This window comes from Homalodisca vitripennis, chromosome 6, assembly GCF_021130785.1.
Source record: "Homalodisca vitripennis isolate AUS2020 chromosome 6, UT_GWSS_2.1, whole genome shotgun sequence".
NCBI classification, from domain to species: domain Eukaryota; kingdom Metazoa; phylum Arthropoda; class Insecta; order Hemiptera; family Cicadellidae; genus Homalodisca; species Homalodisca vitripennis.
In genome coordinates, this window is record NC_060212.1 from 116404146 (window position 1) to 116422974 (window position 18829).

Below are 18829 nucleotides of genomic sequence, written 5' to 3' on the forward strand. Positions count from 1 at the left end.
TTGAAATATTGTGATATTCTTGGATTACTCTTGAGATATTATGCAGTGTCTGTTTTAAGGGCTCTATCCAAGGTACATCTATGTAATTGCACATTATAGCACTGCCATCCAGTTTTGAGATATATTCCAAACTCCAAGAATCATCATAAAGTTAGTTTAAAACGTATGAAACTTTGTATTGCATTTGAAAGACAGAAGAAAGTGAGTTAATGGAAAGTTTTGACCTCCATCTATCCCAGCTTTATTAGTAATCCCAGTCAAGAATCAAGAAATTTATTTACAATAAACATACACGATCTTGGGTCCCAACGAATTACAGATAATGTACCGTTGAGTTCCCAAGATGGCAATGCCAAGAAAAACACATAAAAAAAGAAGCCATCTATTATTTAATTTGCTATGAAGACAACATTGCAGATTAAGGTAAATATTCTAAATTGCATGAAATAGTTGAGACTACAGGGATATCAAAAGGTATAGTCACTTAAATTTTGCATGAAAATGGTGGAACTGAAATTTGAAACGTTGCAACATCCACCGTATTCGCCAGATTTGGCCTCCAGTGACTTTTTCCGAATTTGAAAAAAAGACTGCTTGGAGTTCGACGCTTCACTTCAAACAAGCAGGTTATTGAGCAAAAAATGCTTATTTTAAAGAACTTCCAAAATTGTATTTTTTGAATGGTTTAAAAAATTTGGAAAAACGTATAGAGCTCAAAGGAGGTTATGTTGAGAATAACCAAAATTTGCTGATAAAACTAGTTTTTCTATTTTTTTCTAAGACTTTGAACGACCCTTGTACATAAATATGTCCACTAAAGAAAAATATATAGGTTTAGGCCTACAGCTTATAAAGTTGTATCACAAATAAGGGTGATAAAAAATAATTTTTTTCCAAAATTTTTAATTTACACTTTACATTATAAGTAATAGAAATACAGGACCAATTATTTTTTTCATGTAAAAGACATTCTGGAAGCCCTTTTTATAATCTATCTTTATGAAAGTAGAAGCTAGAGGAAATGACTTATAAAGTTCTTAAAATATAACCAAATGTTGAAATCCCAATAGCTTTCATATATTGTGATATTCTTGAATTACTGTTGAAATATCATGCACTGTCTAAAATAGTGATGTGTCTAAGTCTAATCTCAAATCCACAAATCTTCATGAAAGATGAATTCTAAATTATATTAATAAACCATAAATAAAAGCACAATAGATAACACAAAGCTTACATATAGTTTTCTGCTAGATTTCGCTGGACGAAAAATAAAGCTGATGCATCGTACACTATGACTATGGCTTTATTCGCTCGAGCGGGTGGGTTCCTTGTTAACCCTCTTCCAACTCTCGGACGAACTTGGACTCCACTAGCCTGCAGAAACAACCAGATTAAATTTTACAAAAGTTTTTATGATTGAATTAATGATGAAAATTCAAATGACATTACAGTAGAACATGAAATTAATATCATTAATAAAACTGATATCAGTTTTTTTAAATCCACTTTATTTTGTTAAATATTTATCCTAAATAGATAATAATAAAATTATTTAAAATGTAGTCTAGTTAAATTACGTAACCTTTTTTATTTTATTTCCATGTAAATATCTCAAAGTAAAAAGTTGTATTTATAATACATGTAAATCTAGTATAGTAATAGTTACGATAAACACACATGTACCAAATACAGAATACAAATTCTATTTCGGCCCAATTTATTATTAATTTACAAGGTTTATCTAGAAAGTAACCTCTGTTTTGAAATAAAAAGTTAACCAGTAAAGATATAAAAATCTTATAACACACATTTGAAAACTATAATGTCTCCCTACCATTCTACAGATTAGAGCAATTATCATATCTTTGAACACTCTATAAAATAACCTCTCTGCATTAAAATCTGCCTCCTGTTAATATAGCCAAACTGTCATGGTGTTTTGAAGCTATTCATGATCGTCGAACTACTGAGATGCAAGTTAACGTTCTCGTGTTCAGTAATAGGTGAGAGCCGCTAGAAGTTAAATCCGGGCTGTATGAAGGACGATTACAAAAGTACCATTTAAACTTGGCCATAAGTTCATTTGTTATTCGAGCTGTGTGAGGGCGAGCATTGTCAGTAGTCTGTTTTGGTACCCAACAAGCATAAAAATTGTGGTAGCCTAGTTTTTCTGTCGCTATCTTCTGTAAAATATTCAGAGAAATTGCAGAAAGTTCCAAAATTGTAAAACAACGGTTCTCACAAACTTTTTCATTCACTTTGTTCAGTAGATTATCACTGAAAAGAGAAGGCCTACTACCCCTTTCTTTATCATGAATGTTTATTCTTTCATTTTTTTAAATCGCTCCCATTGACGGAGTATACCTTTACTCATAATGTTTGGTCCATAAACTGCGTACAATTCATGATGAATCTCAGCTGGTGAGTGATTTTTCAGCCAAACAAATCTTATAACACCACGCACTTCACACTTGGCGGGATTTTGTATTTCACCACTCATGTTTTTCAGGACAGTGGGAACGTATATGCTACACCTTACACAGTTAGAAGCATAATGAAGCACTGTACACACGATGGCAAAATGACAGCGTTAACTCCACTACTTTCCATATATATATATATATATATATATAAATATATAATTAATTAATTTGTAAAAACGGCAATACCTACTACAACTTCTGCTGGTAATAAAACAAAAAAACTTTATCAGGCATTATTTATTTAGTTTACTTAAATATATTAGTCATGTTTGTATTTTTATTATATAACATTAAAACCACCTATTTAAACCAAAAGGCATACCCTGTCATGGAAGTAGTACGAAGAAGGCACAGCAAGCACAGGTTCTGGGAGAGAGGACAAACTGCGAGGTGTTAAAGTCTCTGAACGGCTCGACAACCTTCTAGGCGTGGACGACCGACCAAACGTCACCAACAACCCTGATATTTCATTGGACATTAAAATGTGTTTAACATCCTTAAAACTCATGTGTAACATTTTCACTTATATCAAATATCAACCAGTCTCTTAGTCCCTCGAGTTCACCACATAAGTCACTGGAGAAATAACAGCATTTACCAAAATCTGATATAAAATAGACAGGTAAAGTCCTTTCTGTAAGCATTTGCTCAAATGTAAAACATTTACAGGAACACAGTGCTTGTATTCCCGTTTCCCTTTAATTATAACACATTTCACTGCGGTTCAACTTTACTCAAATGTACTCAATTTTGAAACAGATTTTAATACCACTTCAGTTTCAAATTGACGCATTGTTTACTTATACTTTTACATGTTTCGGTCACCTGATTAGTCAAAACAATAGTTCATATGTTACATTTACAATTTGCATCACAGTTCAGCGTTATCACAATATAATCAAATATAATGATCAAAAAACACAACAATTATCGCTAGTTGTAGCTTTAATTCAGTAACAACCTCTCCTATCATCATCAAACATTAACTTTTTCTTTTTGATTTTTTGAGTGATGCCACTTTATCAATCACTTTCAAATCACGATTCCTTTTACCCTCAGGAGGTTACTAAGCGTTTGGCTTATTTTATTTTATTATTTTACAGTTTTCTGTTAATGTTTAAAGTTTAATGTTTTCTGTTAATGTTCAGTTTCGGCACTATTGATGTTTAAAGTAGCAACATTCTTCACAGATTTTAAACTAGCCACGATTCTAGTACTGAACTTTTCAATGAGTAGTAAGAAACAATTTTAAAATTTGAGACATATCGTTGGAACATCTGACTGCATCAGTTGTCTGTGACAGTTCAAGGCAGAACTCTTGTCTATCATCTAAACCTCCATGCACAAAGATACTTAAAGAAAATAATTGCCGTTATAATCAAGAACAAACAATCTTGTTTAATTGAAATAAAATATTGTTGTAACTATTCACAATTTTACATTTCTGACACATTATGATCGGAAGGTAATTTAAAAGTAAAGCAATGCTTACCGACACCACAAAATCTAGCTCCAGATGATCGAGGAAAAGGGATTGAAGCATCCTGGAAACCCGCCAGAGCTGAGTGGTCAACCACAGATACTGGAGACGCCTGATGCCGTAAAATATTTTTGTCTAATTCTTCATTATTGGAGAGCTAAAATAATTTTAAACACTATTACAAACTTTCAAGACAGGCATTTTCTGAAATAAAATTATTGGTCACATACTTTTTGCATCTGAAACATTCAATATCAAAGTTAACACATATTTATATTTACTTGGCCTTTTAACCTTCAACGTAGGTATTTCCGCAAGCCCACATACTCCAGGAGATATTTTTTAACTTATTGCCATTTTTTTGCTACTCAACTCATTGTAATATACCATTTTTGTCCAAAAATATGGTAGAAAAAAGCTAGCTAACTTTTCAGAATAGTAGTGGCACTTACCATAAATTGTTTACATTATACAAAATAACAATAAACTTTTCACAATTAGCTCATTAGCCTATAACATACGTACAACTACACTTGTAGCATACATTTTGCACTTAAGGCGATATTACATGTAACAATTTGTAGTGCTACAAGATGACGACCATACTGATGGATATTTCACAAGACCTATTACATGCAGCAGCATACAGCACTACAAGATGATGTGCTTGCAGGGTTGGCGACCCTGCATGTCCTCTTGTCCACGCAGGGGAGAGCGCGTTTACATCCTAACGTAAATAAGTCCAGTTAGTGCCAAATGAATACCGTATAGCTAAAACATATCTGACTGCTAAACCAAGCATTGTTAACATTGTTGTCTGTTAGTATTGTTAGGTGTGAATGGACGCTCTTTTTTCCTCCTAGAATAAATAAACATGAGTGGATAAAAAAATTACTTTCTAATCGAGATACCGACATTTTGCATGTGTGTGCAGTGCATAAAGCTGCCTTATATAGCAATACTGCATTTACTGTACAATAACATTATTTTGAGACTAATACTGTATTATAACCTGTACTTTAAAATCTATTAAAACTGTAATATTAAAATGTGACAAATTATCACAATTTGTAAGCTGATTAAAATCATCTGCAGTTTGGTATGAGAAGCAACTGAATAAAACAAAAACAAAAAATATTTACATTTTATTACATTTCTATCTTATTCCTTTTTAAAGTTAGAAATGTCCTGTGTTCAGTGAGACAATTAATTAGTTTAAATAGACCCAATTGCTGTTACTAAATTCTAGACAAACAATGCAAGGTCTAGTCAAGGCAAACACAAAAGCATGAAGGATTTAATATTCAATATAAAAGAAACGAATATTATATACACTACAAAACTAAAGACTAATAACTGTTTTTTCCAAACAGAAAAATGAAACATGGTTTAAACTGTTTCTTTACATCAGTTTATAGTAAAGTATGGTAAAACTTCTAAAGTTTATACAACAACAAGATTTCTTCAAAAAGACAGCATTTTTAAAATACAGCAATCAACATTTACACACAAAAATTAAATAATTAGTTAATGTAACTTTTAATTTTTTAATGCTGTCAGTAAATTTAAAGACAAAACTTAAATAAATTGGTGGTTGTCGTATGTCAATACAACTCTAGGAAAATCTTCAAAACAACTCTTAGTAAACAGCAAGGTCTGTTAAAATGGTAAGCAAGAGCTGGTTGTATAGGAACTCACACGCTCCAGAGCCACAACGAGTTGTCTCAAGCATGGTTCCAGACAACTACGGTTCTTACTGACTCTCTGCTGAGCTGCGTGCTTCAATACTTTCAACAGTTTGGTCTTGATTACAATATCGACAGTAGAACCAGCGGCAAACTGGAACGCAGGCATGATTCCGTACGGGTAATTGGCTGGGAACGTTATGTGCAGAAGAACCGATAAATTGTTGACCGAGGCTTTCACCAGACACGTTCTCCTGGTCACGTCCATCTGTAACAATTACAAACATCAATTTAAGAATGAGAAAGAGCAAATTTTCAAACACAATAAGTGGATAGGAACACATATAGTGGATACAATTACTTTTTCTGTTCTTTCTCATGGCTGCTAATATATATATATCTCATATATCGTGCTGGCACAAAAATGTGAAATATGTTTTAATTTATGCAACTAGTTTATTTATTTCATTCTTACCATTGTTCTTATATTACAAAAAAGCAGCATAATAGCGCACCTTTTTCTTAAATATTGTTTGCTTAAAATGCTTTCTTTTACCAGAAGATTATGAATTTCCGAGCGAGTTTCATTGGTAGAGATGACAGAGAAGTGAAACCTGAAACCATGTTATTTATACATATAAAAACTATAAGATTATGAAAATATAGTAGTGGTTGGCCTAAAATAGATAGCACTACACTAAACGTTCCACAGAGGCTTTGGATTTCACGTCAGTGAACACCCGTCATCACTGGTAACACTTTTTTTCATTGCTCCTATGTTCTGATTACATTTTTTCTCCCCCTTTCTAAATTCAATTTTGAGCACTGTCTTTCAAATAGGTAATTGCCATCTCTTAGAACACAGTTGCAATTTTAAAACCCAAATACACCTCATTTTCATTGTTGCAGAAAAATCCATGAATGATTGTGCAATGAGGTTTCCAAAGCCATAAAGCAGCAATGACACGTGTAAGATAAAATCCATCTCTCATTCTCTATCCATACATTGCCTTACTACGATGCTCAGTATTGGACGAATAACCATCCAAGATGGATATCCCGATCGCCACTACCACCAAGTGTAAAATTTCCGCTGTAATACATTCTTTTAAATGTGAAAGATATTTCACTTACAAACAGTTTCAGATAAGACCATAAGCTGATAATTTGTCGGCATCAGCTTCAAGACCTATGATGAATTTTAAAAAGTTATTCTGTTTCCGAAGTAATTAACAGCAGAATTTTACGACATGGAAATACAAAAATGGAGGAAGAAATTCTTACAATGGATAGGATTTAAATGGATATTATGTAGTTATAAAATTATGTTTTACAAAATACACAGAGTCATTTAATTTAACCCTGGAACTGGTAGTTCTTTTTTTTCTCAAATGGTAGGCTATTTTTTTGTGTTTTTTACATGTACTTTAACAATTTTGTAAAAAATATATTTTTACTATAAACCTATATGTGTAATACGTTACTTGTTTCAAGATAATGTGGAGATAATCTATATATATATATATATATATATATATATATATATATATAAATGAATGTTTGTTTGATTGTCCTTTATGGAATCGTGAACTATTTGAACGATCATTATGAAAATTTGTATGTATATGTATTTTTCCACGGAGAAGGTTTATATGCTATGCCCATTGATGTAACTCGCCACCAAGTGACGCTGCAAAAGATAATAGTCTTTAAAGCGCCTGCACATTATTAACTGCAATTACCTGACAGTTATATTAAATAACCAAATACTAATTGAAGGCGCTAAGTTATGATGGGGAATTTCTCTTTAAGATAAATTTCTGGTTGAACTTAAAGCTTGAGTGTTAGACTACTTTATAATAAAGTAAAGGTACGTGTACAATAGCTATAAATATATAGACACTTTCTTGGTCGTGGCAACAAGGCAAACTCTACATCAGCGTTGGAAATCTAATTGACTCGTACCAGAAGTTCACATACACGGGCAAAGCTTACGTAGAGCGTGCGAAGCCGCAGGAATCAGCTAGTTATGGCATAAAAATTATGCATAAACCATAAAAAAAATGACTATGTTAAACAAATGTGTATAAATGTTTTTAAGTGGTGGGACTGCACCTGGTAAAGTGTGATAATATAATAAATATTAGAATCTGAGATACCCAATTAATTCATTTGATCTAGTTTCAGAAATTATGTAATGGTATCCTGTTCTCTTGAAGAAAAATGAAATGTATAGTAAAAACCACAAATAGTATACGAAAGGCTAAATTTATTACTATGAGTACGATTATTTTAAAAAATTGAAGTTAAAATGTAAATTTTTATATGGTAGTATTAACCCTCCATCAGGCGCTTAAAATTAGAAACACCATCAGGCGCTCACGGAGGTTTCCTCCAGGTTAGTGAATAATGGATATTATAGTCGTTTAAACTGTTTTTATTTGTTTACATATTCATACTGATTTAAGTACAATGTAATATATTCATTTTTAGAAATTAAATAAAAATTAATCTCTTATGTAATGAATTTTCCAAATAAGAAATTCAAAATCTTATATATATATATATATATATATATATATATATATATATATATATATATAAAATATTGTATAGTAACAACATGATTTATTTTAAGGAATAATGCAATTAATTTTAAAAATGTTTAACCTGCTGTAATAATATATGGAAATTAACTTAGTTTTTAACTTCTTACAAAAATAACATAATTCAATTCTTGAGATATTATACAATTGTAATTTCAATTATTACTCTGAAATCAAAATTTGTTCTTTACTAAACATTTTTTTACACACTACACAAAGTTCCAAAACATTTTTCTTCCGGTTCTTATAACGACAACGTTCACTCCATAAACAGTACTGAAATGTTCCCTAGCACACTGGTACTGTACTGACAAGTCTCTCGTCTTCATTCTCCATTTCACAAGATTCAAATAAAATATATTGTAAAACTTAAAAAGAAACTATCACAGGTCACACATTTAGGCGCACACGGATTATTACTCCATAAAAACTATACACAATAAGGCGCTCACGGAGATTTCGTCCAAGCACTACAAACACAACATCGGGCGCTCACGGAGGAATCGTCCAGTCTCGCACGGAAGTAGACCTCATACTGACAGATTCTGACAAAGATAAGCGGGAGGCTATTGTTTCGCTTCCCCGAAAGATGCTCGTGAAGTACACTGCGGGAAACTACTGCCAACATCGCAAAAGTAGTACTATTTTTAATAATAAAAAATACACGGAGGAAAACTCCGTTTAGCGCCCGATGTAGGGTTAACTGATTATATTATTAATTTTTAACTTTGGCTGAAATATTGGCTTATTTTGGGGTTCAGAAAGCATAAAGGGAAACCTAGGTGTCACTATCAAGGCCTAAGTTGTGTCTGACAGGTTAACAAATTCTCTAATGTCAATAAACAGCAAAATTTTGAGACATTATTGAAATAAGAGCCTAAAACAAAGCTGGAAACCAACATAATAAACCATACCCATGATACATCACTAATATTATAGCTCCAAAATACTTTCACTGCACTGCACAATAGCCTAGATTGACTTAGGTTTACCAATATTACAACATATCACACATAAAACCATGAAACTACGTACAAAAACACTACATATTGATTTTAAAAGATCCATAATAAACTTGTTTATAAGTAATTAACATTATCTCATGAAATAAATAATTTTTGTGACTAAATCAAAAGACCAAAACAGACAGACACCTGCTTCAAAATGGTTAGATGAAGATGATCGTTTTGGCAAGTTTATGACGTCACTGTGACATCACTATTGCCAAAACAGCAAAACAAATGTCACCATTAAAATCAAAATTCTTTCTGTTTAAAATGGTATATACATAGAGGTGGTAGTGTTGATTTAAATGTACTATATGAACTGTCAAATCAACACAGTGTGATTTAGCGGGAGTTAGTCAGCCTATCGTCACTGACATAACGATCAAATACAAAACTTAAATTATTGCGTTACTCAGTTATAATAGATCACATATATAGATGTACTCAGTTGCCACTGATAGATCACATAGAAATAATGCCTACAAAAAAATGTGACATTCCCATGAAACTATTACGACATAGTGAGTTTGCTAACTGACATTGTCACGTGAAACTACGTTGAAAGATATTAAAAAACGGAGATATATTATACAATCACTCTGTATATTAAAAATATTCTTGACCGTCAAAATATAGATGATATGATTGAGTTTACCATCAACCTTAATTCAAACTCGATACATTTGATTGTTGAATGTTTGCACAATCATAAAATGAAAATGCAATGGAACTTGGCTATACTGGAGGCAATGTTAGGATAAAAAAGTCCTCTCTTACACTTATCATGGTTTAAATATTATTATAAAATTATACTATAAATTCCAAGACTAAATTACTTTAAATTGTTTAACAGATCTCAGCAGCCCATATTCAAAGGCAGGTATTGGCAGACTAAAATAAAATTAACTAAAATATTATTCATCCAATTTAAACCATAAAAACTCAACAGTAAAAGAAACTTTTGCAATAATTGTACATAAAACTTTATCACGATGCAATTTTTAAAAAACAAACACAATGCCAACCTTTTCAAAGGTAATGTTGTGAACATTGACATTGCTGAGTGAGAATTCCTGCTGCAGAGTTTTTGGTTGGGCAAGTCCGGTCTGAGAGGAAGAAGAGGATAACTGCATGTCAGCTTCTGACAGACTCTCCTCTGACAATGTAGAACTGCCAGTATCCAGCAGCAGATCTCCCTCTCCTTCACTCTCTACACAAGCAATACGTTAACTCTGAGCCAATCCAGTCTGGGAGGATGAAGAGGATAACTGCATGTCAGCTTCTGACAGGGTCTCCTATGACATTGTAGTACTGCCAGTATCCAGCAGTAGATCTCCCTCTCCTTCACTCTCTACACAAGCAATACAGTTAACTCTGAGCCAATCCAGTCTGGGAGGATGAAGAGGATAACTGCATGTCAGCTTCTGACAGGGTCTCCTATGACATTGTAGTACTGCCAGTATCCAGCAGTAGATCTCCCTCTCCTTCACTCTCTACACAAGCAATACAGTTAACTCTGAGCCAATCCAGTCTGGGAGGATGAAGAGGATAACTGCATGTCAGCTTCTGACAGGGTCTCCTATGACATTGTAGTACTGCCAGTATCCAGCAGTAGATCTCCCTCTCCTTCACTCTCTACACAAGCAATACAGTTAACTCTGAGCCAATCCAGTCTGGGAGAATGAAGAGGATAACTCCATGTCAGCTTCTGACAGGGTCTCCTATGACATTGTAGTACTGCCAGTACCCAGCAGTAGATCTCCCTCTCCTTTCACTCTCTACACAAGCAATACAGTTAACTCTGAGCCAATTCAGTCTGGGAGGATGAAGAGGATAACTGCATGTCAGCTTCTGACAGGGTCTCCTATGACATTGTAGTACTGCCAGTATCCAGCAGTAGATCTCCCTCTCCTTCACTCTCTACACAAGCAATACAGTTAACTCTGAGCCAATTCAGTCTGGGAGGATGAAGAGGATAACTGCATGTCAGCTTCTGACAGGGTCTCCTATGACATTGTAGTACTGCCAGTATCCAGCAGTAGATCTCCCTCTCCTTCACTCTCTACACAAGCAATACAGTTAACTCTGAGCCAATCCAGTCTGGGAGGATGAAGAGGATAACTCCATGTCAGCTTCTGACAGGGTCTCCTATGACATTGTAGTACTGCCAGTACCCAGCAGTAGATCTCCCTCTCTTTCACTCTCTACACAAGCAATACAGTTAACTCTGAGCCAATTCAGTCTGGGAGGATGAAGAGGATAACTGCATGTCAGCTTCTGACAGGGTCTCATGACATTGTAGTACTGCCAGTATCCAGCAGTAGATCTCCCTCTCTTTCACTCTCTACACAAGCAATACAGTTAACTCTGAGCCAATTCAGTCTGGGAGGATGAAGAGGATAACTGCATGTCAGCTTCTGACAGGGTCTCCTATGACATTGTAGTACTGCCAGTATCCAGCAGTAGATCTCCCTCTCTTTCACTCTCTACACAAGCAATACAGTTAACTCTGAGCCAATTCAGTCTGGGAGGATGAAGAGGATAACTGCATGTCAGCTTCTGACAGGGTCTCCTATGACATTGTAGTACTGCCAGTATCCAGCAGTAGATCTCCCTCTCCTTCACTCTCTACACAAGCAATACAGTTAACTCTGAGCCAATTCCAGTCTGGGAGGATGAAGAGGATAACTCCATGTCAGCTTCTGACAGGGTCTCCTATGACATTGTAGTACTGCCAGTACCCAGCAGTAGATCTCCCTCTCTTTCACTCTCTACACAAGCAATACAGTTAACTCTGAGCCAATTCAGTCTGGGAGGATGAAGAGGATAACTGCATGTCAGCTTCTGACAGGGTCTCCTATGACATTGTAGTACTGCCAGTATCCAGCAGTAGATCTCCCTCTCCTTCACTCTCTACACAAGCAATACAGTTAACTCTGAGCCAATCCAGTCTGAGAGGATGAAGAGGATAACTGCATGTCAGCTTCTGACAGGGTCTCATGACATTGTAGTACTGCCAGTATCCAGCAGTAGATCTCCCTCTCTTTCACTCTCTACACAAGCAATACAGTTAACTCTGAGCCAATTCAGTCTGGGAGGATGAAGAGGATAACTGCATGTCAGCTTCTGACAGGGTCTCCTATGACATTGTAGTACTGCCAGTATCCAGCAGTAGATCTCCCTCTCTTTCACTCTCTACACAAGCAATACAGTTAACTCTGAGCCAATTCAGTCTGGGAGGATGAAGAGGATAACTGCATGTCAGCTTCTGACAGGGTCTCCTATGACATTGTAGTACTGCCAGTATCCAGCAGTAGATCTCCCTCTCCTTCACTCTCTACACAAGCAATACAGTTAACTCTGAGCCAATCCAGTCTGGGAGGATGAAGAGGATAACTCCATGTCAGCTTCTGACAGGGTCTCCTATGACATTGTAGTACTGCCAGTACCCAGCAGTAGATCTCCCTCTCTTTCACTCTCTACACAAGCAATACAGTTAACTCTAAGCCAATTCAGTCTGGGAGGATGAAGAGGATAACTGCATGTCAGCTTCTGACAGGGTCTCCTATGACATTGTAGTACTGCCAGTATCCAGCAGTAGATCTCCCTCTCCTTCACTCTCTACACAAGCAATACAGTTTACTCTGAGCCAATCCAGTCTGGGAGGATGAAGAGGATAACTCCATGTCAGCTTCTGACAGGGTCTCCTATGACATTGTAGTACTGCCAGTACCCAGCAGTAGATCTCCCTCTCTTTCACTCTCTACACAAGCAATACAGTTAACTCTGAGCCAATTCAGTCTGGGAGGATGAAGAGGATAACTGCATGTCAGCTTCTGACAGGGTCTCCTATGACATTGTAGTACTGCCAGTATCCAGCAGTAGATCTCCCTCTCCTTCACTCTCTACACAAGCAATACAGTTAACTCTGAGCCAATCCAGTCTGAGAGGATGAAGAGGATAACTGCATGTCAGCTTCTGACAGGGTCTCATGACATTGTAGTACTGCCAGTATCCAGCAGTAGATCTCCCTCTCTTTCACTCTCTACACAAGCAATACAGTTAACTCTGAGCCAATTCAGTCTGGGAGGATGAAGAGGATAACTGCATGTCAGCTTCTGACAGGGTCTCCTATGACATTGTAGTACTGCCAGTATCCAGCAGTAGATCTCCCTCTCTTTCACTCTCTACACAAGCAATACAGTTAACTCTGAGCCTATTCAGTCTGGGAGGATGAAGAGGATAACTGCATGTCAGCTTCTGACAGGGTCTCCTATGACATTGTAGTACTGCCAGTATCCAGCAGTAGATCTCCCTCTCCTTCACTCTCTACACAAGCAATACAGTTAACTCTGAGCCAATTCAGTCTGGGAGGATGAAGAGGATAACTGCATGTCAGCTTCTGACAGGGTCTCCTATGACATTGTAGTACTGCCAGTATCCAGCAGTAGATCTCCCTCTCCTTCACTCTCTACACAAGCAATACAGTTAACTCTGAGCCAATCCAGTCTGGGAGGATGAAGAGGATAACTCCATGTCAGCTTCTGACAGGGTCTCCTATGACATTGTAGTACTGCCAGTACCCAGCAGTAGATCTCCCTCTCTTTCACTCTCTACACAAGCAATACAGTTAACTCTGAGCCAATTCAGTCTGGGAGGATGAAGAGGATAACTGCATGTCAGCTTCTGACAGGGTCTCCTATGACATTGTAGTACTGCCAGTATCCAGCAGTAGATCTCCCTCTCCTTCACTCTCTACACAAGCAATACAGTTAACTCTGAGCCAATCCAGTCTGGGAGGATGAAGAGGATAACTCCATGTCAGCTTCTGACAGAGTCTCATGACATTGTAGTACTGCCAGTATCCAGCAGTAGCTCTCCCTCTCTTTCACTCTCTACACAAGCAATACAGTTAACTCTGAGCCAATTCAGTCTGGGAGGATGAAGAGGATAACTGCATGTCAGCTTCTGACAGGGTCTCCTATGACATTGTAGTACTGCCAGTATCCAGCAGTAGATCTCCCTCTCTTTCACTCTCTACACAAGCAATACAGTTAACTCTGAGCCAATTCAGTCTGGGAGGATGAAGAGGATAACTGCATGTCAGCTTCTGACAGGGTCTCCTATGACATTGTAGTACTGCCAGTATCCAGCAGTAGATCTCCCTCTCTTTCACTCTCTACACAAGCAATACAGTTAACTCTGAGCCAATCCAGTCTGGGAGGATGAAGAGGATAACTACATGTCAGCTTCTGACAGTCTCTTCTCTGACAGAGTAGAACTGTCAGCATCCAGCAATCCAAGAGTGAAGAGATCGTTTGAAAATTCTGTTGGATATTACTTTAGAGGATATAATGTCGTTTTAGACCCAACTACGAAATGTAATCTCATTGGGAAATCCTTTGTATACAACTTTATTCATTTAGTATCCCATAATAATAATTCTATTACATAAGATGACTTTGTAAATATTTACAACAAATTTGATATTATATACCTTTATACATATAGTTACGAAACACCCTGCATTAAAAAAAGGTTCCCTTGACTTTCTACTGTATTTACTTTAAAAAAATTGTATTCTTGACTAAAATTGGTGATGTTTAAGGTATTAAAAATTTTAAAGATCTAATCCCCTATATTTTGAAAGTATTAAATATAATATATAGTATTTTTTGTTGTAACTAACCTTCTTACAATTAAAATCTGACCAAAATTTCATAGGGTGTAATTTTTAATTTTTATGATATTAATTTTATTTTTTTTTAAACACACACATACATACAGACAGATGGGAAACTAAGCTCAGGAGACCAGTGTTAATATGGTGAAATGTGATTGTCTTTACCTGACCAATAATGCGATATACATTCGCCCAGAAATTTATGGGACGCCAATAATTAAACAAAGTTCCTTTGCATTTTTACTGTATTTACCAGAAAAAACTCATTGAAGCTTTGTTTCCAGACAATGTTATTGTACATAATACAATAATACAAATGGGTACGCTTACAAACATTTTTTGTACAGTAATAGTAAATTATGAAATGTTCATCTAGCTATTGTAATAGAGTTAAGCTTACCTAGAGCTGAAGCACTAGCCAAAATATCAATAGCTGCAGAAGTGTCACCATCTGGATCATGTCCACATAACTGCAATCAGAATTCTTTGTTTCATAATAGAATGATTGTGAAGGTAACAGGATTGTTCAGATATTTGCCACTGCTTAGTGATACAAGCAATCAGTAACATGTTACATGATCCTGATCTCTAGTAATTAATTACAACATCCAGATACATATACATATGTTATGAGTAAAATCCCAACATTCAATCATACTGAAATTCATACATTTTTTTAAATGTACAACACAACAGAACTTTCATTTGTGCTCTACCAAAACAATCACAAAGAATCAATCTTTCTAATAATTTTGAGAACTAAACCTAATACAGGGTTTTATAAATGATAACATTTGAACATATAATTGGTGTTGCAATGCTTCTGTATATAATTTACAACTATTAATGTAATGAAAATAACTAAAACCCTTTAAATTAAAACTTTTTATTACATACACGTGCTTGGTTTTTAACCATCATCAGTGTACATTAACCTCTAAATAAATAATAAATAATTAGATATACACATGTGGACCTTTTAAACATATGTTAAATTTAAATGACACAGTTGTAATTTTCTTATTAGTAATCTGTATTTAATATTTTAATTTTTTCAAAAATTGGATTTGTCTTATTTTTCAGATTACTATTTAAAATGTTATGAGGATCTTTATTATAATTTAGATAAATATGTAATTCTTCTTTTGTGTTTAATTTCTCTCCTTTCCTTTCGATATCTAAAATTTCCATGTTCTTTTCAATATTTGTGTTGTTATGGTCAGTCTCCAATAAATGTTCAGCAAAATTTGATTTTATTGTAGACATGTTATTTGTTTTTAAAGCTTGTATGTGTTCTTTAAACCTTTTATTAAAATTTATTCCAGTTTGCCCAATATAATAGCTTTCACAGTCACTACAGTTAATTTTGTATACTCCAGATTGTTTGTATAATTCCTGTTTGTCATCATTTTGGTTCACTTTGTTTTCAATAAGTTTAAATGTATTATTTCTTGTTTGGTGACTGATGGAGAATTTTGAATTTTGAAAGGTTTTTCGAACAGCTTTGTTTAATTTAGTATTGAATGGTACACATATATATTTCTGAATTTCTGTAGTATTATGATTAGGTAGTATTTTGTTGGTTTTATTAATTTTTCTTGTTTTCTTTTTAATCATTTTGTCTACAATTTGGGGTTGATATCCATTTTTGACAGCTAGGTATTTTATTATTTTTATTTCTTTATTTTTATTTTCATCACTCATTGGTATATTTAACATTCTGTTTACCATTGAGTGAAATGCTGCTAATTTGTATTTCCAAGGATGGTTAGAGGATGATGGTATTAGAAGATCTGTTTGGGTTGTTTTTCTATAAATTTCAAATGAGTGATTTCCATTAAGATTAGAAATACTTATATCAAGAAAGTTAATTTTGACTTTTTGGATTTCTTTAGAAAACTTAATTGTTGGTGATATAGAATTGAGAAATGTTAAAAAGTGTTCTGCCTGGTTCTCATCTCCATTGAAAAGACATAATATATCATCCACATATCTAAACCAATAAATTATTTTGTCTTTAAATGGATTAGTGTCACTCATTATGACTGTTGTTTGACTAAAACACTTGGTTATTTTTTAACCAACATATATTTATATATATTATATAAAAGTTGTTTGCTGTGGGATGGACGTAAAGCCTACTGCCCTAACCTGAAATATCTTGTGTTTGAGATAGATACAGACAAAACAGAAGAATAGTTTAAATACAACTAAATATAGTGTGTAATATTTTTTCAACCCATACATGTGCTATCACTGACATATTTAGACAGGAGAGATTCAAGTTTCTCCACATGTTAGATTGAAAATAATGTGGTCCTGTCCTAACACGCATTGTGGTGTACAGTATATCTACAGTTCTAACAAAGAAAAACCAAGCAACGTAAGTCATGAAAAATAAGTTCCTCAATGCAAGATCTCAAATTTCTGTTGCATTTAAATCAAAAAACTGTAAGCATAGAATACTTACAGATGAGAAAAATATTCTTACCTTTTGTAAGAACGGTTCTATCTGCCAAATTCGAAGAGTTTGATCCTTTGACCAAGTAATAAGCTGGTAATCTGATGAATCTAAAAGCAGGATAATGAGTAATTAATGATAATCTTGTCAGAGTTTCACATAACTGAATATTAAATAAGAAAAATTAAACAGAAAACTTTATTTTTTAGGACAGCAAATATGTAAACTGTAACAAAATATTTAAATTACAGCACTAACTAAAAACAATTCAAGCCATCCTTACACTCTTTAACTTTAAGATCTTTTAATGTCTTATTAATATGACACTATACTTATCTTGATGATAATGTAATAAAGATATTTTGACTTTGACTCTTGTTGGTCGTATATATTTCTCAATAACTGTCTTGATACAACAAACATAGAAGCTTCATGTAGTATCGTTGCACATTTGTCAATGATTTTTTAAATAATATTGATGAAGTTCTAAATTAAAATTACAATCTCAATACAAAGTTGAAGTTCCATGCTGTTGTGCCACTAAGTAGTTAATTCCATAAAACTTAAATGTAATTGTTGTAGATAAGATAATTATTAATAATTCAATGTTGATAGTTTGAAATCACTGTGTTATTTTACTTGTTTGAAATAATTAAATTTTGTCACCTTTTCACGTCACTAGTTAGAGTTTATGTGGTAAGAAAAGTGTTGATATAATTTTTTATATTTTAAATAGCATCAATTTTTTTTTAAATAGAAAAAAAGACTTCTAAGAGAATTTGTTAGTTGTAATTAAAGATGTTAAATAGTGATTAAAATACATTTTCTAGGAGAAGTTGCTCATTTACTATTCCACCACAAAATGGCATCTCGATAAAATTATCTTCAAATATGAAGGTTCTACAACTTAAATATGAAACTTCACTACTTGATAGGTGAGAGAAACAAACCAAGAGTGTGCAGTGGTAGGATTATTACAACTCTTGCCCTAAGTTATTGAAATAAAAACAGTATTTAAGGAAAAATGCACAATCATTAACTTTAAAAACTGAATGTCTTTGATATAAAATACTAATAATCACCTTCTTTGTGCCTCCTCCACTCAAACTCCAGCACAGTATCAGTGTGTCCGACGAAAGTGTGGACCGGAGTGCTCGGGTTACTGAGGTTCCACAAAAGAAGACTGTTCTCTCCTCGTCTCATCGGAGGAACCACCACCATTATTAGTCCTTCTCCAAATGGCTGAGTAAGCAAAATAAACAGAATTTCAAATAAACAATGTCATAGGAAATTGTATTTCAAGATTTTCAACAACTTTTTGTATCTTGAAAGTGTGTTTAACTTAAATCTGAGGGAACTTGATCAACCTATATACGACTTATTATGTATCATTACTTTCAGGAAAACTAAAGGAATAATAA

General features: G+C 34.3%; 1 protein-coding gene across 3 annotated transcripts in view; it reads right to left on the reverse strand.

Moving 5' to 3' along the window:
- The window catches only part of LOC124364779 (GATOR complex protein WDR59), a 59086-nt gene that overhangs the window by 27281 nt on the left and 12976 nt on the right, over positions 1 to 18829 (reverse strand). For all 3 annotated transcript variants that reach the window (XM_046820522.1, XM_046820520.1, XM_046820521.1), the window contains exons 8-15: positions 18491 to 18650; positions 17439 to 17518; positions 15348 to 15417; positions 10290 to 10474; positions 5665 to 5919; positions 3979 to 4123; positions 2809 to 2945; positions 1238 to 1377 (exon numbers count right to left, since the gene is read on the reverse strand). In XM_046820522.1, the coding sequence (XP_046676478.1) occupies positions 1238 to 1377; positions 2809 to 2945; positions 3979 to 4123; positions 5665 to 5919; positions 10290 to 10474; positions 15348 to 15417; positions 17439 to 17518; positions 18491 to 18650 (1172 nt within the window). The remainder of the gene's footprint in view (positions 1 to 1237; positions 1378 to 2808; positions 2946 to 3978; positions 4124 to 5664; positions 5920 to 10289; positions 10475 to 15347; positions 15418 to 17438; positions 17519 to 18490; positions 18651 to 18829) is intronic.